General features: G+C 57.6%; 1 protein-coding gene across 5 annotated transcripts in view; it reads right to left on the bottom strand.

Moving 5' to 3' along the window:
- Positions 1–24,800, bottom strand: part of WDR86 (WD repeat domain 86) — a 25,381-nt gene continuing 581 nt past the window's right edge. For 3 of the 5 annotated variants that reach the window (XM_065938818.1, XM_065938816.1, XM_065938817.1), the window contains exons 2-6: positions 24,325–24,611; positions 13,304–13,445; positions 9,924–10,326; positions 3,555–3,690; positions 48–979 (exon numbers count right to left, since the gene is read on the bottom strand). In XM_065938818.1, the coding sequence (XP_065794890.1) occupies positions 195–979; positions 3,555–3,690; positions 9,924–10,326; positions 13,304–13,445; positions 24,325–24,487 (1,629 nt within the window). In that variant the 5' untranslated portion in view covers positions 24,488–24,611 and the 3' untranslated portion in view covers positions 48–194. Of the gene's footprint in view, positions 980–3,554; positions 3,691–9,923; positions 10,327–13,303; positions 13,446–24,324; positions 24,612–24,800 lie in introns of all 5 variants that reach the window. The other 2 variants (XM_065938819.1, XM_065938820.1) reach the window with 2 other exon arrangements.

Below are 24,800 nucleotides of genomic sequence, written 5' to 3' on the forward strand. Positions count from 1 at the left end.
TCATCCTTCACAAGCGGACAATCTGCCAAAATAACGACAGTCCGTGGGGTTTTGTCTTGGGCGCGGCTCGTGTGATTTTAGCTCCCCGACCGGGGATTGAACCCAGGGTCCCGACCGTGAAAGCGCCCGGTCAGAAACACCGGACCGCCAGGGGAAAATCCCAGTCCGGGCCTTTTTTGAAGCGTCCGTCTCGCTCAGCAGGAAAAGACTTGGCTTCCGGGGACCTCGGGCGCCCGGGGCCCGGGCGGCTGGAGACCCTGAGAGTCGCGGGAGGGTCCCGGGAGGGACGGACGGAGGGGCGGGCGGCTCGACGAGGGCTTCGGAAGGCCGCCGGCGCGGGGGCGAAGCAGCACCCGCCGCGCCGGTCGGGGCCTCGGGGCCCCGGGGACGGGCGGGAGCGCCGCGCTCCTCGCGGGTCGGTGTCGGGGGCGCCGTCGGGGCGTCTCAGGCCGGCTGCAGCGGCGCGGCGGCGGCGGCGCAGCCCACCTTGTTGCTGAAGAGGCGGGAGAGGCTGCGCTTGGGGCCGGCGGCGCGCGGCGGCGGGAGGCCGCGAACGTCCCAGAGGCGCAGCGCGCCGTCGTGCGAGGCGGTGTAGAGCACCTGGCCGTGCACCTGCGGGCGCGGGGCGTGGGCGGCCGGCAGCGGGGGGCGCCCCGCCGCCCCACCCGGCTCCTCCCCGCCGCTCCGGGGTCGCCTGGACGCGGGCCCGCCCCGGCCGACGCAAGCCGGCGGCCTCGGCCCGGGGAGGCTCTGCCCGCGGGGGCGCGCGGCTGCCCGGGAGGCGGGGGTCGGGGGCCCTCAGCCCTTCCCTTCCGAGGGCGCTCCACCAACCACTGCCAACCAGTCGCGGCCCCGGGAGAGGGCGGAGCGCCTACCTGGATGCAGTTGATGACGAAGGCGTGGCCGCGGAACACCCTCCGCAGCGCTCCGGACTGGGCGTCGAAGGCGCGCGCGCGGGCGTCCCCGCTGCCCGTGAACACTGTGAACACACCGCGCCGCTGGCCTCGCCCCCTCGTCCCCTCGGGGCTCCGCGGGGAGGGGTGTGGGGGGCGTGGACGGGCGGAGAGAGTGACAGGGACCCTCTCCCGGCCCCATCCGCTCGCCTCCCAGGGAGGTCGTAATTGCAAATGGCAAACAGCCCACGCCCCTTGAAAGGAAGGAGGCGGCACCTTCACGATCTTTAGTACGTTCCCTCAAGGTCAGCGTGGGAGCCGGGGTCCCGAGGCGCCCCGTGTGGGCCGCAGCCGCCTCTGCAGGGCTGCGACGGTCCCACCGCCCTTGGGCTTCGGGTCAGCCTGCCCTGTCCTGTTGAGACAGAAATGGCTGGGCCCACCTGAGTTTCTGATTTAAGGAGGCCTGAGAACCCTCCTATCTAACCAGCTTCTAGGGATGCTGGTGGCGGTCAGGAATCCCACTGAGAGCGCTGGCCAGAGGAACTCCCCTGTCCACTTACTACCTTAGCCTGGGTTCTCCCGGAAGCTGACCCTGACACTAGGATTTGAATGCAAACAGTTCATCTGGCAGGGCATTTCAAGAAGCGGGGAGAGAAATAGGAAGGACTCCCCAGGAAGGTGTGTTAGTGAGCAGGTCGGTGGCTGCTGGCGTGCTTGAGAGGAGGGGTGGCCCGTGTCTGAGTTGTCCCACCCAGGAACAAGGGCACCGGGCTCCTTTTCCATCAACTCGTAGTCGTCCTCGACCAGAGGACCTCAGTGCTGCAGCAGGAAGTGCCCCTGAGTGTGGTACCCAGACCACCTGCTACAGCCACCCAGCGGCCTGAGTGAGCCGCAGGAAGCACCCTCGGGGGGCCCCCTGTTCTTGGGCTGTCTACTTATCCCGCTTCCTGCATCACCTGCCCATTTCCAGGTTTTCTGCTAAAGCTACTAGTGAAATGTGTGCCTGAAAGGGAAGTTTTGTTTCGGCCGGCCTTTTCAGCTCCTTTCCCGCCTTCCCTTCCACCAGGGCACTTGGTTACTGGACATCCTGAGTGTGGGGAGAGGGTCTGGAATTTGTTTTGATTATCCTGCAGCCTAATGGCGAAGCCCAAGGGCCAAGTTCCTTAACCGCCGGCCGCGAGCAAATAGGGTCTATGGGATCTGCTGCAGCGGCAGGTTTCATTCCAGCTGCTGCCACAGGGAGGCGCTCTGAGCAACGTTCTTCTCTGTAAATTAGAGACCCTGGCAGGAGCAGAGCCATAATCACACTTAAAGCCTTGAACACAAAAATGGGAGGGAAAAATTATCTTCCTGCATCAGACACCTAAGTCCTGAGGGCATCTTGGGCACTATTTTTGGAAATCCGTTCTATCTTCATCTAACACCTGTGCTGTGAAGTCCACTTGAATTTTCCACTGTGACTCCTCCTCTGCCCCAGTCTGCTCTCTCATTCCTGCGCTAGAAGGACGGTTCTCAGGTTCAGCTCCGCGTGGGGCTGGCTTCTGGCTGTTGCTGCTGCTGTGTGTGTGTGTGTGCGAGAGACAGAGAATAATGGGGGAAAGGAGGGTGCTGGTGGAAAAATGTAACATTGGGGGTCGTTTTAAGAAAGAAATGTCCAGGAACGGGGGACCCCCACTCCCAGGTAGGTGCGGTCAGGTGTGCGTTTTGCTTTCCCAGCACAATGCCTGTCTTCTGGGTGTGTCTGAGCTGTAAATATGGCAAGCCACTTGGACAGAGCCAGGAAAGCCCAGACGTGTGGGTTTGAGATCTTGCTGACTACCCTTCTTTTCTTCCAAAATAACCCTGATTGTCCTGACAGCAGTATCCCCAGTAAGAGGTTTTATTGTTTCCTCTCTTTTGTAGGCAGTGGTCAGAGACATGTATGCAAGAAGTCTTTGGGTGGAATTTCCAGAAAAGATCTTTAAAGGGGTCTGCTCATCTAGAAGACACATCCTTTTGCCCTCTCCTCCTCTTCTTCCTGCCTGCCTAAAACATATGATGGCTGGCACACCAGCAGCTCTCTTGAACCACGAGCCACCCGCTCCACCCTTAAAGATAGATGATACGAACTAAGGATGATGAAGCAAAGTGAAAAAAGGAATCTGGGTGTCCAACAACTTTGTGAAGCCATCCATTTCAGCCTAGATCACCAGTCTCTAAAATTCTTCTACCTGAGAGAAGAATAAACCATGATCTCATTTAAATTCCCTGTTATCTGGATTTTCTCTTATCTGTAGTCAAACCTAATGTCAAGTGAAGCTAAACCCAGGTGCCCCTCAAGTCTGGCTGGAGTTGAGCAGCGTCACTGTCTCACTCGAGAATTAGAATGTGTCCTTGACACCCGCTCTTAACCTGAGGTTCTCTGAACACTCAGGTTGCTGTAGGTCCTAGTGGGTAAAGGTGGGGAGGGGCCCCCACACCCTTACTTGGAACTCGTTTGGCTGGAGGAACAAACAGGTGCACAGAGGAGGCACGGCTGCCGCTCCTGGCCACCACCCAAACGGAGCCGCAGCTGAGGCTCAGGGAGGGCAGAGTGGAGTGAGCGTAAGCAGAGGGGCCCGGGTGAGCGCGGACGTGCGGGGGACAGGCAGGCCGGGGCTCCGGGGCGCGGGGGTCACTTACAGGTGCCCGCGTGGTACTTGAGGGCGCTCACGCTGTGTCTGTGGGCCGTGAACGTGCGCACACGCTCGCCGGTGTCTGCCAGCCAGCACTTGACCGTCCTGTCGGCGCTGCCCGAGTACACGTGCTGGTTTACCAGCTGTGGAGGGGGACGGGGAGGGGGGACGGTTGGCCCCGGAGACGGCGTGCCGGCTCAGAAGCCCCTCCAAACCTCTCTGTGTAACCGGGGAGGGGCACGTGCAGCTCTTAGTGGAGAAACTGTGGACGGGCCAGAAATGCCCCTGCCCGGGGTTCCCACCCGGCCACCCGCTGTGGCGCCCGAAGTCATGCTGCCCACTCCCCACCCCCTCTGCAGGGCAGTGGAGGTCAGGCAGGCTTGCAGGCGTCGGGCAGACCTGGCTGCAGATCCTCACTGGCCCTTGGCCCTTTGCCAAGGCACTGACTACTCTCAGCAGCTTCATCCATAGTGAGGACCACGCCAGCCCCTTCCTTGTGGGGCTCAGACCCAACCACGCAGCACTCAGCACCCTAACTGCAGGGGCCAGGAAATGTCGGCTCCCGCTCCCGCCATCACCGCCAGGCGTTTCTCATTAGCAGTTTCCTACTGAAGAGCAGCCTGGGAATCCACCTGTAGCTACTGCAGGTCCCAGGATCGTCCCAGCTGAGAAAAGGGCTCCCAGGGCAGGGCATTCACGCTGGACTTCCGCTCCAGGGAGGGCACGCAGGAGAGAGAAGGGTCTAGAAATAACCTGACTGGCCGTGGTAGGTGTGAGGTAGCCCTCTGCTGGGACCAGAGCTGGACACCCAGGGGCCATCACGGGGTCCTGGCCCCCTGCCCTTGGAGACAGGCTTCCCCGGTTCCTGTGTGCCCCACCCGCTGGAGTGGCATTCACACCCCTGGTGGGTGCTGCAGGTGAGGAACAGGCCGGGGAGACAAGGGCAGGGCGCATGAGGAGGCACCCCCTGCCTCCCACCGCCAGCAGGGGAGACATTGTACTAGGCCGAGGGAAGCCCAAAGACTACTGAAACAGCCCTGCGGACTTCCCCCGAGGGAAGGCTCCATGAAGCCCCCAGAGCTCGCAGCCAGCACAGCGCCTTCTGACTCACGAGGGAGCATCAGGCGGGCAGGCAGGTCCCCAGCTGCCATCAGCTGGCTATGGTGCCAGGTCTCCCCCACTCGGCAGGGCCCAGGAGGAGGGGAGCAGGCGACAAGGCCTGGAGAGAGCCGGGCACCGCACTGCCGGGGCCTGGAGCCCCTGGAGCCTCAGGGAAGAGCAGGCCCTTCTCCGGGAGCAATGGGTGGTGGGCCTAGAGTGGGGGGCAGTGGTCCAGGGTCCTCCCAGCTCAGCACGCACTCCCGACTCCACCACCGCCCACTCCTGACTCAGTGTCCCCTTATTATCTCCTGGTTTAAGTCCCAGAGGATAGGACTCTGGCCCGGCTCCACTTTCCACCCCAGCCACCGAACAGGCCAGAGTAGGCCTTGGGCAAATCGCTAAGACAGAGGCTGCAGGGGGTTTCCTGTGGACCAGGTGGGCGGCCAGCCTGGCCTGTGCCTCCCAGGCCCTGCCCTGCAGTCCTACTGGGGCTATGACTGGCCCAGTCAATGGAGCCTGGCTTCTGGCTCCTCTTACTGGCATCCACTCCCCGAGGACAGGGCCAAGGGTGACATCCCCGTGCCTGAGTGCTCGAGCGGGATCCTGAACCTCACCCGAGTCCTCCCTCCATCTGTGCCACCATTGATGGGGGCAGGGTTCCTGCTTGGCGCCCCCACCTGCTCTCGGCCTTTCGGGGGCCCCCCCAGCCCTGTACATGGAGTCTGGGATATGGCCGGCTTCCCCAGGCTCCTGTGTCCTCACTGTCCCTAGAGGACCCTGGACACACACCATCCTCCCCTTTACAAGTCCTCTCTGCCCAGGAGGTGCCCCCCGGTGGATCCCCCTCATTCTTTATGGGAGCTCCGCCCTCCAGGGTCCCTCCTCGCGCTGCCCAGCACCATCTGCCTCCTGCCCCCGGGCCGATCGCCACTGGCCCCGGTGTTTCCTGACTGTCCCCCACCATGCCCCTCCCAGAGGCAGCCCCAGACCTCCAGTGACCACACTCTCCAGGCTGCCCACTGGGACTCCCAGACCTCTCTAGGGGAGTGTGTGAGGCAGAGACCCCAGTGGTGCATCTGGGCCCTGTGGCCTCCACACCTCTGTCCCCTCCGGTCCACGAAGGAGGCACGGAGCGTCCACAGAGGCCGCAGAGAAGGGAGGATGCCTCCTGCTCAAAGCATGGGTCCTAATGCTGCAGGGCCTGGTGCATGTGCCCCAGAACCGCCAAGCTGGGACTTCCCCGGTGGCTCAGTGCATGGGCATCCGCCTGCCAACGCAGGCACACGGATTTGATCCCTGGTCTGGGAAGGTTCCACTTGCCATGGAGCAACTAAGCCCATCAGTTCAGTTCAGTCACTCAGTCGTGTCCGACTCCTTGCGACCCCGTGGACGGCAGCACGCCAGGCCTCCCTGTCCTTCACCATCTCCCGGAGCTTGCTCGAACTCACGTCCGTCGAGTCGGCGATGCCAAGCAGCCATCGCGTCCTCTGTCATCCCCTTCTCTAACTAAGCCCATAAGCCACAACTCCTGAGCGCTCGTGCCCCAGAGCCTGTGCCCCAGCAAGAGAAGGCACCGCAGTGAGAAGCCCACGGACCTCAGTGGAAGAGCAGCCGGGCTCAGCGCAGTGAGAAAGCCCGCATGGAGCATCAAAGGCCGAACTGAGAATAAACACATGATTAACTAAAGAAAAAAAGGAACCGGCAGGCAGCACGCTTTCACGGCACAAACCCTGGGCCGAGGCTGCTAAGCGGGCGGACGCCTCATGGCTCGCCGGGCCTGGTTTCTCGAAAGGACCCCCATGGGGGGTGGCGTGGGAGACCAGGGAGGCTCCGGCAGATGGAGAAAGCAGGAGGAACCTGAGAGGGCCAGTCGCAAAGGCCGGTCTCGCGAGACTTGCGGCAGCCAAGGCCGCTCCGAGGGACAGGACCTGGGGGCCATCTCCCTGCGGGGTGATCGCCCAAACGGAGGGCAAGTCGAGGCCCGCAGGCCTGGGGGTCCGCGTCCATGGCCCTGGGGTTGGGGGCAGGCCTCACCCTCGCCTCGGCTCATGACAGGCCTTTTACCGGAGCAGCTGGAGAGAAGCCCTGGGCTAGGCGGTGCGCAGGGCCAGGGGCAGAGCATCGTGTGAGCCCGACACGCCCTGACAAGCCCAGGTTTCACGTTCAGTCCTGGGTTCAAATCCTGTCTCTACCCTTACCAGCTGGGAGACCCTGGGCAAGTTGCGCTGAGCCTCCATCTCCTCGTGTACCAAGTGAGAAAAATTAATCTCCATCGTGAGGATCAAATCAATCATGTCGGCACCCTGGTCGAACCCAGTAGCTGGAACGTACACCTAAAAGGCAATAGCACCCTCTGCCCCCAAACACCCCCTGCCCGGGGGCTTTTGCAGAAAAAGAACGGAGCACCCCTAGCGATGCCACGGACGGTCAGGCAGGCACCCCAGCACCCCTGGACTGCCCCACGCCTGACAGCATCTTTCCTGTCCCTCCCTGACTGTCTTTGAAATATTTCTTTAAAAAGATGAAGTATTGTAATCCATTTTGTGCACTTTTGTGTGTATTACATTTTTAAAAGTTAAATATAAAAAGAATAAAGTATTTCAAAAACACATCAACTAAGCATGACACAATGTTAATATCTTATTTCAGAGGCAGCTACATAGAATCTGTTTTAGTGTCTGCTACGCTTCATGTTGCAAATGTTTCACAACTAAACATTTAAAAAGGATAACACATGAAGGGACAGGAAAGACTCTCCACTTTCTCTTTCTTCACAAGGACCACCCGCCTGAGTCCAGACCCTGGGAGCTTCTGGGAAGAGTGGGGGTAAGGGAGCAGTCCCCCTTGGTGGTCGGCAGGCTTGACCTTGAATTTGGTACCTGAAGTGATCCCTGGCCTCTGCTCTGGCCCACCTTCCCCATCGGAGGCCCGTGCACACCTGGTTCCACCCCGACCTGGCTTCTGGAACCCTCTGGGGCCAGCCTGATTGACCCTGGACACACATCCCCTAGTGAACGGGAAAGGCAGAGGCCCCGCAGGGCTTGGTCGATTTCTCGGGCCTTGCCTCTGCTCCCAGAAGGTTCTGAGTGGGCTGTGGGCGGAGGATGCTATGGTGGGTACCCCATGCATGCAGGCCCATGGCTCAGAGGCAGGTTCATCTGTTCTCCTAGCCTCTGAAAAGGCGGCCCACAAGTGTATCTCCACACACAGAAGGACCTGACCAGCCACAGGGTACACGCGGCAGCCCCCCAGGGGGCTGTACTCCAATAAAATTTTTTTAATTAAAAAAAGATACCAGGCAGCCAACTCTCAACTCAGCACCCATGCCCCCATCACCAAGTTCTTCCTCAAGCAGGATGTGAGTTAGAAAGACACCATTTGTATTAATACAACCAAAGACACATGGCCACTCTGGGGTTCACCAGGGTCAGAGGTCATTCTGTCCACACAGAGCGGAGACCTTCTCTACTCCACTGGTCCTGGGGTCCCAGGGCTGCCCTTCGCCCCCAGAACCCAAAAACGGGCCTCGTGGCCCGGCTCTCCACTGCTTCCTGTCACCTCGAGGGCACCCCCATCGCTGCCCTGGTTGTTGCTAGAGCCTCAGTGTTACCAAGCCCTGAACCCCAACCTGCTCATCTCGGGTGTGGGAACTGGCCTGGAGAAGGGAAGAGGCCGCGGCCACAACCGGGACCAGGATCACCCAGACCCTGATATCTCGACAGAGGGAGCGGCCACATCCAGCAGATGCGCTTGCTAAGTGCGGCCTGTGCTTTCTCAGATGCTTCAGAGCAAGTATCACGGGCTGACGGGGGTCAAGAACAGGCTCCATGTCAGGCACCATGTCTTCATTGACTCAGGAAATCGTCATGACCGCCCAGGGGAAGCACAGCTCCAGGTCCGCAATCCCTGATCCAGACCGCGGGGACCAAGGTGTTTCTGGAGCTTTTGGACTCGAGGAACACCCTCGTGTTTCCACAGCAAAGTATATGTATGTATTTCCAGGAAGTGGGACGAACTGACCTACCGCCAGTCTCACGTCTGTTCAGGCCAGGCTTTGCCACCAAGTGAGTTTTGATGCCAAGTCTAAGTAAAAAACTTCATTTCTTTTGGGAACTTCTGGATTTAGGAATTATGAACCACAGTTGGGCTTCCCAGGTTGCTCAGTGGGTAAAGAATACCCCTGTGATGTAGGAGACTCAGGCACACACAAGTTTAAGCCCCAGTAGGGCAAGATTCCCTGGAGGAGGGCATGGCAACCCACTCCAGTATTCTTGCCTGGAGAATCCCATGGAGAGAGGAGCCTGGTGGGCTACAGTCCATGGGGTCACAGAGTCGGACATGACTGAAGTGATTGAGCATGCACGCATGCAGGGACCACAGTTTGTGGGTAGACCTGATCCTCATCTCACAAGGAAGGAAACAAAAATTCATGTGTGGACAACAGCCCTCACCCTGTTCCTGTGAATGTGACGTATTTGGAAATGGATCTTTAAAGAGGCAATTAGGACCTGCCGGTGGTCCACTGGTTGGGGCTACACGCTTCCACTTGCAGGGGATGCAAGTTTGATCTCTGATTGAGGAACTAGAATCCCACATATCACGGGGCATGGCCAAGATAGATGTAAAAATTTAAAAAGTACCCTGAACATTTATTGGAAGGACTGATGCTGAAACTCCAATACTTTGGCCACCTGATGCGAAGTACCAACTCATTGGAAAAGACCCTGATGCTGGGAAAGACTGAAGGCAGGAGGAAAAGGGGGCAACAGAGGGTGAGATGGTTGGATGGCATCACAGACTCAATGGACATGAGTTTCAGCTGGCTCTGGGAGATGGTGAGGGACAGGGAAGCCTGGCATGCTGCAGTCCATGGGGTTGCAAAGAGTCGGGAACAACTGAGCAACTGAGCAACAACAGTAACTTTAAAAGAGGTAATTAAGCTAAAATGAGGGCACTAGGGTGGAACCTCAGCCAGTGTGACCACTGTCCTTAGAAGAAGAGGAAACGCAGATGCAGAGGGAAGATCACATGAGGATACAGAAGGGCCATCTACAAGCAGAGGAGAGGCCTTGGAAGAAACCAACCCTGCCCACATCCTACTCTTGGACTTCCAGCCTCCAGAGCAGTGAGCCAACCAATGTCTGTTGTTCCAGCTGCCTCATCTGCGGTTACTTTGTTACACAGCCTGAGCTGACTCATACACAGGGTGGGGCTGCAGCTCAGAGCATGACCCAGGGAAGGTGCAGGGGGGGCCCAGCAGTCAGGCAGGTCTCACCTCCAGACAGATGACGGAGCCCTGGTGCTCCCGGAACACGCGCAGCTGCTGGCCGCTCAGGATGTCCCAGGCGCGGACGGTGGCATCCGTGCTGCCCGTGAAGGCCGTGCGGCCCGGCGCGTCCAGCACCAGGCAGAGCACGGCGCCCGTGTGGCCCCGCAGCGTCTGATGGCAGCAGCCGCTGGCCACCTGCCACACCTTGGCGGTGCCGTCCGTGCTGCCCGTCACCAGGAGGCCCCCGGCCACGGCCTCCTCCACGCAGGGCGCCCCGGTGTAGGCCAGGGTCAGCACACAGTTGCGGTGACCCCGGAACTCCCGGGCCACCTGCCCCCTGTCCACGCTCCAGGCGCGGGCCGTCCTGTCGTAGGAGCCGCTGAAGAGCTGCTTGTCGGCGACCAGGATCCTGGTGGTGAGACGGGAAGGGTCGGGGGTCAGGTGGCAGAGGGCTGCCCGGCAGGCCGGCACGGGGTCCCCTGTGGCTGGTGACTGACGTGTTCAGTGAGCCCAGGAGATGGATGAGAAGCCAGAAATGCTCCCAGCGATTGGGAGACACGAGTCGGAGAAAGTCTCAAAGGCCAGGGAATCTCGAACCCCCTTTGCAAGGGACAGTGGGGCGGCCGGGGGATGCCACAGGGGAGCAGAGCCTCCCAAGCAGTAAATATTCCTGATTCTTATTCCCGTTCTGATGTACGCTAAGGATTTCTCCGCAGAAAATACATCAGAACTCTGTATGCAACTTCAAAGGGCATGAGAGTGGAGCCTAATTTACACACTCACCCCCAGAGGCAGCCGCCTGAAGCTGGAATGGGGTGTGTCGTCTATGTGGGGACAGAGGGGTCAGGACGCCCCCATCACAGAGTCAGAGGAACCTTGTGACCCCTCTTTGTGAAAAAATTTGTTTATTTATTGGCTGTGCTGAGCGTTCGTTGCTGCGGGCTTTTCTCTAGTTGCAGCAAGTGGGGGCCTCCCGTCTACCAGGTAGGCGGGCTGATCATCTCACGCCCCCTCTTTTAAAAGGTCTCCCCTGGGGACTTCCCTGGTGGTCCCATGTTAGGACCCCGAGCTTCCACTGCAGGGAGCACGGGTTCCATCCCCAGTCAGGGAACTAAGACCCTGCACGCTGGGCGGTACTGCCAAAAAAATGTAACAGTTAAAACCATAGAAAAGTCTCGCCTGTGAGCCGAGCACAGGCAGCTGGAGAGATGGACTCGGAGCGGAGCGGACCCTCCGCCCGCCTCTCCCCCAGAACGGTCCTCCCTCCCACGAGTCATTAAGGAAGCCGCCCGCACACTCTCAATAGGTGCCGGCTTCTTCCCTAATGCCGGGAGGTGTGGTTTTCACCGCGTGGGTGCTTCTAAAGGAAAGTGACAATCTGGCACCCTGGGTGACGTTCCGGGGGCCCGAGTCCTGCCTGCGTGGCCTGTAACGGCAGGGACGCGGGGCCGGGCCGGTGTCCCCAGAAGCTCACACACCTGGCCCTGCTCTGAAACCATGAAAAGCGAAGTCCACGTCCTCACCCAGGGACACCAAACGTTTGTGAGCACAGCTACATAACAATGCAAATAAACACCCGGAGATGCTCAGAACAGCCACCTGCTCAGAAGGAGTCTCTGGGGGTGTGTGTCTGTGCTTGACTGCTTACATGTGCTTGCGCGTGAACATGTGCCCTCAGTAGAGCATAATTTCTGTGCAGATTTACTTCTGAGGAGTCACCTGCAGTGCAGGAGACCCTGGTTCAATTCCTCAGTCGGGAAGATCCCCTGTTGAAGGGAAAGGCTACCCAGTCCAGTATTCTGGCCTGGAGAATTCCATGGACTGTACAGTCCACGGGGTCGCAGAGTTGGACACGACTGAGCGACTTTCACTTTCACTTCTGAGGAGCAGTTGGTTACAATCTGAGGGCCGGCTGGTCCCCTGAGATGGGACCCTCTCCACCTGCCCCCTCCTCTGTTGGCCCTCCCAGCTGCACCCAGCCTCACCAAAGGAGTCGCCCCCAGGCCCACACTCTTCCTCAGTCACAGACTGCTTTCTCGAGATAGACCGCTGCTGTGAATTCCCTGGTGGCCAAGTGGTTAGGGCTCCGAACACTCATTGCCCAGAGCCCAGGTTCGATCCCTGGTTGGGGAATGAGGATTCGTCAAGGTTTGAAACCAAAAAAAAAAAGTATATATATATATATTAAAATAAATAAGTAGGACAGAACACTGGGCAGAGGCTGGCAGAAGCTGAGACCCAGGTCCTCATCCCAGCCTTCCTCCACCCCTGCCTGCCTCATCCTGGCCTCCCAGGTCCCCAGGCCCCACCTGCTCTGGCTAAGTGGGGTGGAGGCTTGGGGGAGGGGGATCAGAGCTCAGCTGCAGGAGGCGGGGGCTGGAGCTCTCCCGGGGTCCCCACTGGGGTCCCTCCCCGCTTAGCACCATCCCGAGTCAGTGTGACACTTCAGCCTCTCTCCTGCCCTGCGGGAGCATCCGTCCATGGGGGGGGGGGCAGTTAATGACCAGGCCGGCTCACCATTTCCGCCCCCCATGTGCAGGACCAGCCAGCCAGATGGGTCCCACCCGGCCCCAGGCTTCACAAAGCCCTGCAACCACAGTCCCCATGGCGCCTGCCTGCACATTCCTCGCCTAGTTAACTCCCCAGACAGACGCTCTTCTCGGGCCCTGAGGTCAGGAGGGCCCAGGGGCAGGTGCCCAGACTCCTGCTCCTACCATGGAGTCCCTTGGTGGGGGGGCGGGAGGGTTGAAATGGCCCCAAGTTACAGAAATACTGTCCAACCAATCTGATCAGCAAGGAATTTGCATGGCTCAGCTCAGACCCAAACTTGATACGTTTTTGGAAAAACTCAAACCTCCATGAGAAGGAGTGGCTGGGATATGTTCAACAGCAACAGGGAAAGGAGAGGTTGAAAAATACCCTCGATGCCCTCTGCAGAACAAGCCCCATTCTGTTCCTCCTCCAAGCGCCCGGTCCAGCATCAGGCACCAATTAAGCCGTTTCCTCTGGAATCTGCTCCCATCGGTAGGCGCTGTAGCCTCCAAGGCCTTTTCCCTGCACCCAGCTGGGGGCGGTTGTGCTGTAGGGCCCGTGAGGATGTCCAGGCACTAGTCTACGGGTTGGCGATGCCTCTCTGCCCACACCTCCGCCTCCCAATCTGCTCCCCTCTCGCCCCCAACCCCCAACACACACACGCCTGCAGCCCTGGGCAGTTGGCACTTGTCACACCCAGGGACACTTCTGTCCTGGGGCTTCCATTGCCCTGTGATCCTGGCCGCCTCCCCACCAGTCCACACGTGCTCCCCACCGAAGCTGAGCTCCTCCAGGGCAGGGGGCCCACAGCCTACATCTTGGTCCCCCGTCCTCACCCCCCGGGCCCCGCTGACCTGTTTACAATGGACGTGTGTCCCCGGAACACCTGCAGACACTGTCCGGTCAGCACATCCCACTTCCTGATGGTGCAGTCAGCGCTGCAGGTGAAGGCGGCCTCGTCCTCCAGCTGGCAGAAGGTCACGTAGCTCTCGTGTCCTGCAGACGAGCGGAGGACAGGTGAGCACTGTGGGGCAGGCCTGCTCCCTGAGCATGTTTGAGACACGGAGGAAGGGAAGAAAGCAGCTTGCGAGCAGTGTTTGGGCTGAGTCCAGAAAGGACCAGCGCTTCGAAACGATGCTGTAACTCTGAGAGACTCTCAGGAATCGTGGGGAGCCAGGAGCAATTCAGGGAGCACTCAGCCTGCCCCAGAATCCTTCCTCCCTTCTCTCCTTCCCTCCTCCTTCTTAACCATCTTATTTTGGTCTTTTTTAAAGAAAATATTTATTTATTTACTTGGCTGAGGCAAGCCTTAGTTGCAGCACGTGGGATCTTGTTCCCTGATCAGCGATGGAACCCTGGGCCTCCAGCACTGGGAGTGCAGAGTCTTAGCCACTGGACCACCAGGGAAGTCCCTCCTTTTCTTCAAATTTCAGCTTATTGTATTCACTCAGTCATTCAAGGAGCCCCATGTTACAGAGGCAGGAAGTATAGAGGCCAGGGGCGTGGTGTTTGGAACCAGAAAGCCCAGGTGATCAGCCTGGTGCTGCTGCTGCCTGTGGGCAAGTTATTCCCCTCTCTGTGCCTCGATTTCCTCACCTGAAATGGGGAGAGAGCCGCTGCCCGAGTCAGGGGACCGCCGTGCAGGGTGTGTAAACACTAGCTGTGAGCCATCCTCACACTTGGGGAGAGAGCCTGCTAGGCAGAACATTGGCCCCAAAGAGAGCTGGTTCCTAACTGCTGGCACCTAGAAATGTTACCTTTCTTGGAAAAAGGCACATTTACAGATACAACTCATTAAGGAGGACTTTGAGATGGGGAGATGATCCTGGATATCAGGATGGGCCCTACACGCCTTCACAGGCATCCTCATAAGAAGGCAGAGGGAGGGCTCAGGACACGGAGAAGGCGTGGTGAAGAAGGAGCAGAGACGTGTGGCTGCTGGCCCGGAAGTCTGGAGCGATGCGGCCACAAGTCAAGGGATGCAGCAGCCGCCAGAAGCTGGAAAGGTAACCGTGGTGTTCCCTGCAGGTTTTAGAGGAAACCTGGATTTCTCCCCAGTGACACTGATTTTGGGCCTCCAGACTTGTGCCAGAATAAACTTGTTTCAAGGAAACCGAGTGTGATCATCAGTCACAGCACCCACAGGAAACAGATACAGGAATAAGCAAGACACGTCCCCTGCAAAGACTTTGCCAACAAAGGTCCATCTAGTCAAAGCTGTGGTTTTCCCAGTAGTCATGTATGGATGTGAGAGTTGGACCACAAAGAAAGCTGAGCACCGAAGAATTGATGCTTTTGAACCGTGGTGTTGGAGAAGACATTTGAGAGTCACTCAGACTGCAAGGAGATCCAACCAGTCCATCCTAAAGGAAATCAGTCCTGAATATTCATTAGAAGGACTGAGGCTGAAGCTGAAACTCCAATACTTTGGCCACCTGATGCAAAGAACTGACTCAGTGGAAAAGACCCTGATGCTGGGAAAGATTGAAGGTGGGAGGAGAAGGGGACGACAGAGGATGAGATGGTTGGATGGCATCACCGACTCGATGGACATGAGTTTGAGCAAGCTCCAGGAGATAGTGGAGGATGGGAAGGCCTGGCGTGCTGCGGTCCATGGGGTCGCAGAGTCGGACACGACTGAGCGACTGAACATCAACTTGCCTTCCAGGAGAACAGCCAGCCCAGAAGGAGGGACAGTTGGCCAAACGTGACGGGTGCAGGGACAGTGCGTGACGAGGGTCAGCAGAGCAGATGTCGGGTGTGGTGGGTGAGGAAGGGTCTCTGCGGTGTCTGTCCGGAGAAGAGGACGTGTCTGGGTGAGGAAGCAGCACAAACCAAGCAGGAGGGGCCCCGGAGTCAGGACTCAGGCGCCCGGCAGAGATGGTAGATGAAGCAGGCGGAGCGAGGGTGGCGGTCTGGGACGGAGCGAGGGCCATGCAGCGCGGGGTCTCACCTAGTGCACTGGCCATCCCCTCAGGGGACAGTTGTCTGATCTGTTGGCTCTCACCCCGGCTGTGGGGCTGATCTTTACGCCTCGAGGCTTATTATGCAGCCCTGGGGACCCTCGATCCCTGGACACGAAAAAGCCTGTTTTCCAGGTAAGGTTTGCATGTATATACATGGCTGAATCCCTCTGAGGTTCACCTGAAACTTTCACAACATAGTTTATTTATCAGCTATGCATGCGTGCTTACTCACTGCAATCTTGTCTGACTCTTTGCAACCCCGTGGACTGTAGCCCACCAGGCTCCTCTGTCCATGGAATTCTCCAGGCCAAAATACTGAAGTGGGTAGTCCTTCCCTTCTCCAGGCGATCTTCCTGATTCAGGGGATCGAACCCAGGTCTCCCGCATTGCAGGCGGATTCTTTACCATCTGAGTCACCGGGGAAGCCCTTATTGGCTATCAGTTCACAGTTCAGTTGCTCAGTCGTGTCCGACTCTTTGTGACCCCATGAACCACAGCACTCCAGGCCTCCCTGTCCATCACCAACTCCCGGAGTCCACCTAAACCCATGTCCATTGAGTTGGTGATGCCATCCAACCATCCCATCCTCTGTCGTCTCCTTCTCCTCCTGCCCTCAGTCTTTCCCGATTGGCTATACCCCAATACAAAGTAAAAGTTTAAAGGAAGAAAAAAGAAGTGTTTCCATCTCGAATATAACCACGTCCAACAGTAAACTGAAGCTGACTCTACTGGAGGAGAATTCAGAGACCAAAAAAATCAATGGAATCAAAGGAATGTGAGACCTCAGAGCTATGTCACAGACAAGGCGAGTGATGAACTCAAAACAAGAATGATGTGAGGGATGTATTTATGACATTAAAAATTTTGATCGGATTTTAAAAATTTCCTCTCAATGTCTGGTATCAATTAGACAAGGATTTAGAACCTCCTGAGCAGTTTCGAACTGGTTCTCACTTTTTCTTTTTTGGCCTGGGGTTCAAGCTTAGTTACTCTTGAAAGAACCCAACTTCCTGGGTTCTAAGAAAGACATTTTTTTTTTTAAGTAAGATATAAACATTTTCTTGGATAGCATATACCAGGCCTCTAGGAAATCAACGTTTGTGAATTAGGTAAACATGAGATTGTCTTCATCAAAGTGCATGGCAGTTAAAAGTTGAGGGCAAAATGTGTTTGGCAAAATGCAGCCCAGCTTTCTGCCAACTCCAGAATGTTTATATAATATTTGAGGATTGTCAGCGTGCTCTCCCCGAGACCAGATCTGCCGTCAGGAGGGGTTGGGAGCACTCAGCACTGAGATGGGGTCCCCCAAAGCCCACCAAGGCTAGGAGAGTCTGCCCCAGGGACCACCCCCAGTCCAGACTAAGACTAAGGCACGGAGTCCAAACTCTAAGCTCCTTCCGTCCCGTCTCAGCAGCATCTGACAGCAGGAAAGCAGAGTGCAAGTGGACCCACCAACAGACCAAGGGAAGCACTGAAATCCCAAGGTTGGAACTGTAGTCACTGGCCAAGACTGTGAGAGCGGGGCCGCTCCTCTGATTTGCAGAAGTTGAAACAAGGATGGACACTTGACTGCAAATCAACAGAAGTACAAACAAAGGCTTGAAGAAACGAGCTAACAACGAAAAGAAGTTTTTCAGTGTGGAAAAGCTCATCTCTGAGGCTGGGCCAGGCCGACCCTCCACCCTCTCGGGGGCCTGGCCGGACTGGCGGGAGTCCCTGCGTTGGTCAAGGCTCTTCTATGCACACGCCCCTTCTCCAGCACCAGACGCCCATCTCACACCCAAGGCTTGGAGTCCTTGCTGTACCGGGGCCCTGGGGGCTGTGAGCAAGCCCGTGACTGTAACCCACAGACGAGAAGCCACAGAGCAACAACAGGACCCCATCACCCCGGCAGGGTCACCGAGGATGCAGGCAGGAGGGGCCCTCACGTCCCCGGGGACCACAGAGCCTCGGCCACGAGCTGTTGGAATTGTGCAGAATAAGCAAGAAAGCCAAACGAAAAATAAATATTTTTGAAGGGCTGCAGAATGCAGATAAAATGTGGTTATTTTGTTCAAGAGAATATGCTGAGGCTCAGGGTTTCCTGCCAAGGTAGTTGGCCCTCCCGGCCTCCCGGCTCGCACACCCTTGGACTTGCTGGGGGTTCAGAGTCGAAGTAACCCCTCCGTGGGCAGGAGCGGCTCACCCTGCCGGAGGCCAGGGTCTGCAGAGGCAGAGGGGCCCGGGGCGGGCACAGCCCAGCTGAGCTCGCCTTCAGCTCAGCATGACAAGCTTTGCTGCCCTTGGAGTCTTCCGTCTGTGCCGTGGGGCCCCCTGCTCTTCTCCAGGCTGCTCTCTGGGGCCCCCCACCCCCGGGGGCTCCCTGCCCCACTGTGGGCTGTCTGTCCCCCCTCTCTGGGGGTTTCCTGTCCCCCCACCCCCCAGCTGCCCTCAGGGCCCAGACAGTCGGGAACTCCGGGAGGGGCCTCTAGTTCAGGACATGTCCCCCGAGGCCCGCAAACCAGACTCACACCTCCCTGGATGAAGCCCCCTCCGCGGCCACGGCCGCTTCCGGGCCTTAGTGACCGCCCTCCGCCCCCTTCAGGCCTGGGGACGGTCAGCCCCACTGAGACCCAGGTTCTGCAGTTTCCCACCCTCTGCCCACATTTTCCGAAGTCCCTTCATGAAACTCTCCATGAGTGACCATTTCGGAGACGCCACTGGTTTCCTGCTGCTGCCCGAGCACGGAGGCTCTGGCCGGAATGGACGGGGTCTGACAAAGCCACGGGGGACCCCGGCTTGGGCCACACGCCCCCCAGGCTCCCACCCCCACACTGGTCTCTGTTGCCACCTCAGGGTCCATCCTCAGCCCCAGCCTCTCTGGTCCCTTGACCTCGACCAAACTGCTGTCTGCCTCCATCCCATTCTCCTTGATCTGCTCCCGTGGGGGAGCTCTCCTCCCGAGGACGGTGGTCTCCACAGGCCTGGAGAATGAATCACCAGTGTGGGCTTCCTTCCCAACCGTGCTGAAAACCCAGGGCTGCTTTTTTTACGGAACGCTTCCTTGACCAGGACAAAGCTACAAACGATTTTGTTTCTGTCTGAGCGTCTTCCCTGGGCTCCTACGTGCCCTTTTAAAAACACATATGAGATGACTCAGCAATCCCACTTGTGGGTTTGCACCCAGAAGGGAAAGCAGGGCCTGGGAGAGAGATTTGCACACCCGGGTTCACAGCAGCATCACTCACAAAGTCAGTGGAAGCCGTGCAAGTGTTCGTGGATGGATGAGGGATAAGGAAGACGAATTAGATCCACACGAGGGGAGAGGGTTCAGCTTTCAAAAGGAGGGACATTCTGCCCCGTGTCACAGCCTTGGGGTCACTGAGCGGAGGGAAACGCGCCTGTCACAAACGACAAAGTAATATGCATAAAATAATATCATAAAAAGACAAATCCCACTTACACAGGGAATCCACGGGAGTCAGGTTCCCAGAGGGAGAAGCAGAATGGTGGGAGCCAGGGGCTGGGAAGGAAGAAGGGGAGTTATTGTTCAGTGGGGACTATGAAAAAGTCCTGGAGGTGGTGGCGGTGATGGCTGCATGACATTTTTGAAGTTTAGTATCTCTGAACTGGACATTAAAGATGGTTAAGATGGCAAACTTTATGTTACGTGTTTTTTTTAATAACAATTAAAAATTGTCTCAGTTCCCAGCCCACCTGGGACGAGACGTGAATCCTGACTGGCCCAACTCACCAAGTTCCTGCTTGTCTGAAATTCAAGCACATAGCCCCTCAGTTAAGCAATTTTTTTTTTTCAGTTAAGCAATTTAATCTGCAAACTCCCCAGGCTGGGTCCAAATCTCTGGCACCTTAGAATTCAACATAGGCACCCAGTGCGGTCAAACCAACAGGCAGGTGAGGGGACTCACAGGGAGGAGCACAGAGGGCGGGCTAGCCTCAGTTTCCTCATCTGCAAAATGTGATGATACAGGGTTGTGAGAAGCAAATGTGGAAGAGCTTTGGAGCCAGCACAATTCAGGGCCCAAGGGATGCTGTTTCTCATTTTGTGTATGAAGGGTAAGTCAGTGAATGCAAGGAGCTAGGAGCTCTATATTCATTGGCTTGGTGCCCACCACAACCCTCTGAGGTTAGGTAACTATTCTTATCATCCCCAATTCACAGATAAAGCAACTTAGCCTCAAGAAGTTATGTAACCGGATTCAAGCCCAAGCTGCCTGGCTCCAGAGCTCAGGCTCTGGACCGTCAATTGTCTTTTCTGCTCCCTGGTAGCAAGTAGGGGTCATCTAGACAGGCAGGCGCCCATCAGGCTTCCAGTAGATAGGAGTGTGCTGTTTGTCTATACGGAACGGAAAACAGTCACCACCCCCATCACGTGAGAAGGTGCTGTTAGAAGGCAGCTTGGAGGGGAACAGCCATCGAGGGCTGGAACCTCAGGCTGGGTCCCTTACTTAAGTGAGAACAGGGCAGGAAAGGAACCGCCCCTGGGGGAAACGCTGCTGGTCCCACTATTCCTGTGAAGTGCCCCAAAGAAGTAGGTACCCAAAGGCTAAAGGAGAAGAAGAGGCAAAGGGGGAGAGTTACAGTAAAAACAATTCCTCCCTTTACAGAAGGCAATTAAACCTTCTCTCTCACTAGGAGCTCACCAACTACATTTGAAAGCCAGTTCAGGGGCTCACAGTTTCTCCGGGGCAGAGCTGCTGCGGGAGGGAAGCTCGAGGGACTAGTCTTGCAGCCTGACCTCCAGGGGTCCCCGTGGGTGACAGTGGGCCCGCTGAGCCTCTGCTACCAGGTACTGCCCAGCCCTTCCTCTCTTCCCACCCCTTGGCACAGGCTCCCTAAACCCTGCGAGATTCACAGAACAGCCTCTGGCCCCCAGTGGCTTCTGCCGCCGTGAGCTTGTCTGCAGAAGGAAACAACCCTGCCAACCCAGGCTGCTCTGCCCAACAAACCCAGGAGGGTGCCCTAGCGGGCTGCCCCTTCTCTGCCTTCGGTGGGCCCAGGGCTGTGCAGGGAGCTGGTCCCCACCCCGATGCGGCAGCTTCCAGGACGGGAGTGGAAAGAGCCTGGATCTGGAGTCAGGAGACCTCCAGGGATCAGGCTGCCGCTGACCAGCCGCGCGGCCCTGGGAGGGCACAGCTGTCCTACAGCTCTGTCCTGGCAAGAGTAGGGCCAAGGGCGAGAAGCCTCCCCATCCAGCTGTGTGACCCTGGACAAGCTCTGCAACCACACTGTGCATCGAGGATATTGACAACAGCCCCTGCCTCACGAGGTGAGTGTACAGAAAACACAGAACGTGTAGCATGTTGGTAAATATCTGCACCTCCCGTCTGTCTCATCAATAAACTGGTGTCATCATGGCAGCCGTATTCACAGCAGCCAAGACAAGGGCACACCCTAAGTGTCCATCGACAGATGAATGGGTGAAGGTGTGGTACATACACACAACGGAATATTACTCAGCCAAAAAAGGATGAAACTAAGGACTTTCCTGGAGGTCCAGGGGTTAAGACTCTGCACCTCCATTGCAGAGGGGGTGGATTCGATCCTGATAGGGGGGCTACCCTGGGCTTCCCTGGTGGCTGGTAAAGAATCCGCCTGCAAAGCGAGAGATCTGGGTTCGATCCCTGGAGAAGGGAATGGCTACCCACTCCAGTATTCTGGCCTGGAATATTCCAAGTCCACGGGGTCACAAAGAGTCGGACACGACTGAGCAACTTTCACTTTCACTTTCTTTCAGGAGTTAAGATCCCACATGCCACGGGGCACGGCCAAGAAATTTCTTTTAAAAAGAAGAATGAAATAATGTCTTTTGCAGCAGCATAGATGGACCTAGAGATTATCAGACTAAGCAAGTACAATATGCAATCGCATATATGTGGAATCTAAAATACAACACAAATCAACATATCTATGAAACCAAAAACAGACTCACAGACAGAGAACAAACTTGTGTTTGCCAAAGGGGAGAGGAGGTAGAGGAGCAAAGGAATGGAAGTTTGGGATGGGGGGGGGGGGGCGGGGGGCAAACTGTTATATACAAGATGGCTAAACAACAAGGTCATGTTGTAGCACAGGAAACTACAGTCAACATTCTGTGACAAGCTATAATGGAAAAGAAAATGAGAAGGAATATCTTTAAGTCTATATATGTACAACTGAGTCAATTTACTATACGGAAGAAATTAGCACAACATCATAAACCAACTATGCTTCAATAAAATTTTAAAACTTAATAAACAGGGAATTCCCTGGAGGTCCAGCAGTTGAGACGCCGAGCTTCTGCTGCCCAGGGCATGGGTTCAGCCCCAGGTCAGGGAAGTAGGGTCTCCTAACCTCGCCTCGAAGCCAATAAATAAAGAAACTGGTGTCAATTCTAACCGCCTCACAATTGTGAGTGTTAATAACAGAAGAAAATATGTACTTAGAAGAGTGTTGACAAAATATAGGAAACTAAAATATCACAACATCTTATTAATACTTCACTGATCCAAAAAAAAATCCTACAGTAGGGGGTGGAGCTGGCAAGCGCTTGCTTTCCATGGTGGGGGGTGGGCACAAGGATCATCACAAACTCAAAATCAGTCTCTTACAAGTCAAGTCAGTGAGCGCAATTGTGGGAAAAGGAAAGTCCCCTCTGTCCCTGACAATTCTTGAAGTGCGAACCTTTATAACAGAAGACTCAATCGTGATGGAAAGGATCTTGGCAGCAGCAGTCTTCTCATTTGACAGCGTTTTCCTGTCTAGTGGGATCCCCCAACTAGCCCCCAATCGGAGAGCCCAGGTGACCTCAGTAACAAGCAGTGCTGGTGTCCTGTGGGGATGAACCGCCGGGAGGGCCACTAAAGAGGGTGTTCGGGGGGCCGACCAGGACAGAGCTGGGTGAGGATGGCAGGGCAGGGCTGGGCAAGGACGGTGGGCCCTGGGGGCAAAGCCCACGAAGCCAGAATCACTCTGGAAAGGATCGGAGCTTCCTGGAGCAGAAACTGGCCTATTACCTGAGCTCCTACAAGGGCTTCCAGGCCCGGGGCTCCCCAGGCCAGCTGACCATCAGCGCCACCTTGCAGACATGGCAGTTCCGGGGCTTCCCTAGTGGCCCCAGAGGTAAGGAATCCACCGGTCAATGCAGGGGCCACAGGTTTGATCCCTGGTCCGGGAGGATCCTGCATGTCACAGGGCCACCACTGAAGTCCCCGTACTCTAGAGACCCTGCTCCCCAACAAGAGAAGCCACAGCAGCATGAAGCCCAAGCACCACAACTGGAGAGGTGCCCCTGATCGCTGCAACTAGAGAAAAGCCCACAAGGAGCAAGGAAGACCTGGGCTGAGTGTGTGCCAAGTCGCCTCAGTCGTATCCGACTCTCTTCGACCCCACTGACTGTAGCCCGCCAAGCCCTCTGTCCATGGGATTTCCCAGGCAAGAATACTGGAGTGGAGTGCCATTTCCTCCTCCAGGGGATCTTCCGATTCTCTTCGACCCCACTGACTGTAGCCCGCCAAGCCCTCTGTCCATGGGATTTCCCAGGCAAGAATACTGGAGTGGGGTGCCATTTCCTCCTCCAGGGGATCGTCCCGACCCAGGGACGGAATCCATGTCTTCTGCCTTGGCAGGTGGGATCTTTACCACTAGAGCCACCTAGGAAGGCCAACACCATCAAAAAGAAAATAGAGAAATGCCAATTCTAGAGTCCCACCCCAAGGGCTCTGTGAAACCCAGACGTGAGAATCTGCATTTCTGAAAGCCCTCCAGATAAAAGTATCAGGTTTGGGAAACAATACCAACTGGATTTAAATTTTCTAACAGATCTACGTCTGGCCAAGTGTGTGACTGTCTGCGAGTGGTGGCCAACTCCCCACTATCCACACCGCCTCCCAAAGAGCAGGCAGCCCCAGACTGCACCCCTCCGGAGCTTTGAAACATTTACCCTCACTGCTCTTGTTTGCAACCAGCAGGGTCAGGAGCAGCCAGTCCTGAAGCGAATTTCCTCCCCGTGCCTACAGGAAGCGGGAGGCCGGGCAGGCCACCCAGGATTTGCTGATTGTGGTGGAAAAATCGGCGGTGACAAACAACTGCGCGCCCGGCAGGCAGCCTGGTGCCTCTGCCAGGGGCTGCAGGGGCCACTCGGGGGTGGGGGGGGGGGGGCTGGCAGTCCGCGCTGCAGGCACGTGACAAGTCCCAGGGGTGGGGGGACGTGCACCTCGCCTCCAGGAAGCACGCAAATATAAATCGGTGCGGGCGCACCCGCAGGGCTCTTTTATGAAGCAATGCTTATGCGATGTGTACCTCCTGCTGTTTCAGGGCCTGTCCAAACTGCTGATGAGACCAAGAAGCTAGAGAGAGCAGGGCCGGGCGGCCGAATGAGGGAGGGGGTTTATACTCTGCCCACCCCCACCGGGGGGTGGGGCTGCGTAAACCGCCTGCATGCTACTTAATTAACTCCGTGCCTCAGTCTCCCTGTCTGCACAAGTGGGCTAAGAGTACTACACCGTGCGGACAGCAGCCCCTCCGCCGCAGTGCCCAGGTCGCCGACCCAGCCCCTGTAGTATCCAAAGGCTCGGGGACAGGAAACGCCCGGCCACAGGTCGCAAGGCCAGCGAGAGAGGAGGCAGGGCGACGCTCAGCTCAAGGGGCGGAGGTGCGGTTTCTTTCCGCTTGTCCCCACTGCGGTGATGGAAGCGGTTTCACCCACCTGCTGATTCGACACTGCGCGCCCTCGCCGCCGCGCCCCTGGCCTCGCTGGCCGGGATCGCGGCCTCTCTGCACGCCCACCCTCACCCCCCTCCCGGGGGGCTCTTCCACGAGGGTCCACGGTGGGCGCGCGCTGGACTTGGGGGAAGGGGTCTGCGGACAGGTCAGAGGCTGGCGAGCGGCGGACAGGAGGGCAGAGCGAGAAGTCGGCCGGGAAGATCTACCTTGCAGGAGGGCGCAGCACGTGCCGTCCGCGGTGCTCCAGAGCCGGGCCGTGCCGTCCTCGCTGCCCGTCAGCAGGCGCTGTCCGTCGGGGCTCAGACTGAGCCAGTTGATGCCCCCGCGGTGGTCGGCACAGACCCTCAGGGCAGACCCTCCACCCCCCATCCCGCGGGTGGAGGGGGACCTCGGAGGAGGTTGCGCGCCGCTAGGGAGGGGCCCCTCGGTGTCTTCGCAGCGGTTCCCTGCGGCTGTGTCCCGAGGCCATCGCCGGGCCACCGGCTCCCGGCTCCTGCGGAGGCACCCGTCGCGGGTGAGGCGGGGGACCCTCGCTACCGTGCGCCCACCCGGCCTCCCGGCCCGCTGACCCTCCGGGGGCTGCTCCCCAGAGGGCGGGCCCCCTCGGGAGTCTCCGTAACGGGCGAAGCAGCCGCAGCCCCACCGGCGCGGAAAGACTCCCGCCCCGCACCCCCCGGGGGAG

Source organism: Muntiacus reevesi, chromosome 6 (assembly GCF_963930625.1).
Source record: "Muntiacus reevesi chromosome 6, mMunRee1.1, whole genome shotgun sequence".
NCBI classification, from domain to species: domain Eukaryota; kingdom Metazoa; phylum Chordata; class Mammalia; order Artiodactyla; family Cervidae; genus Muntiacus; species Muntiacus reevesi.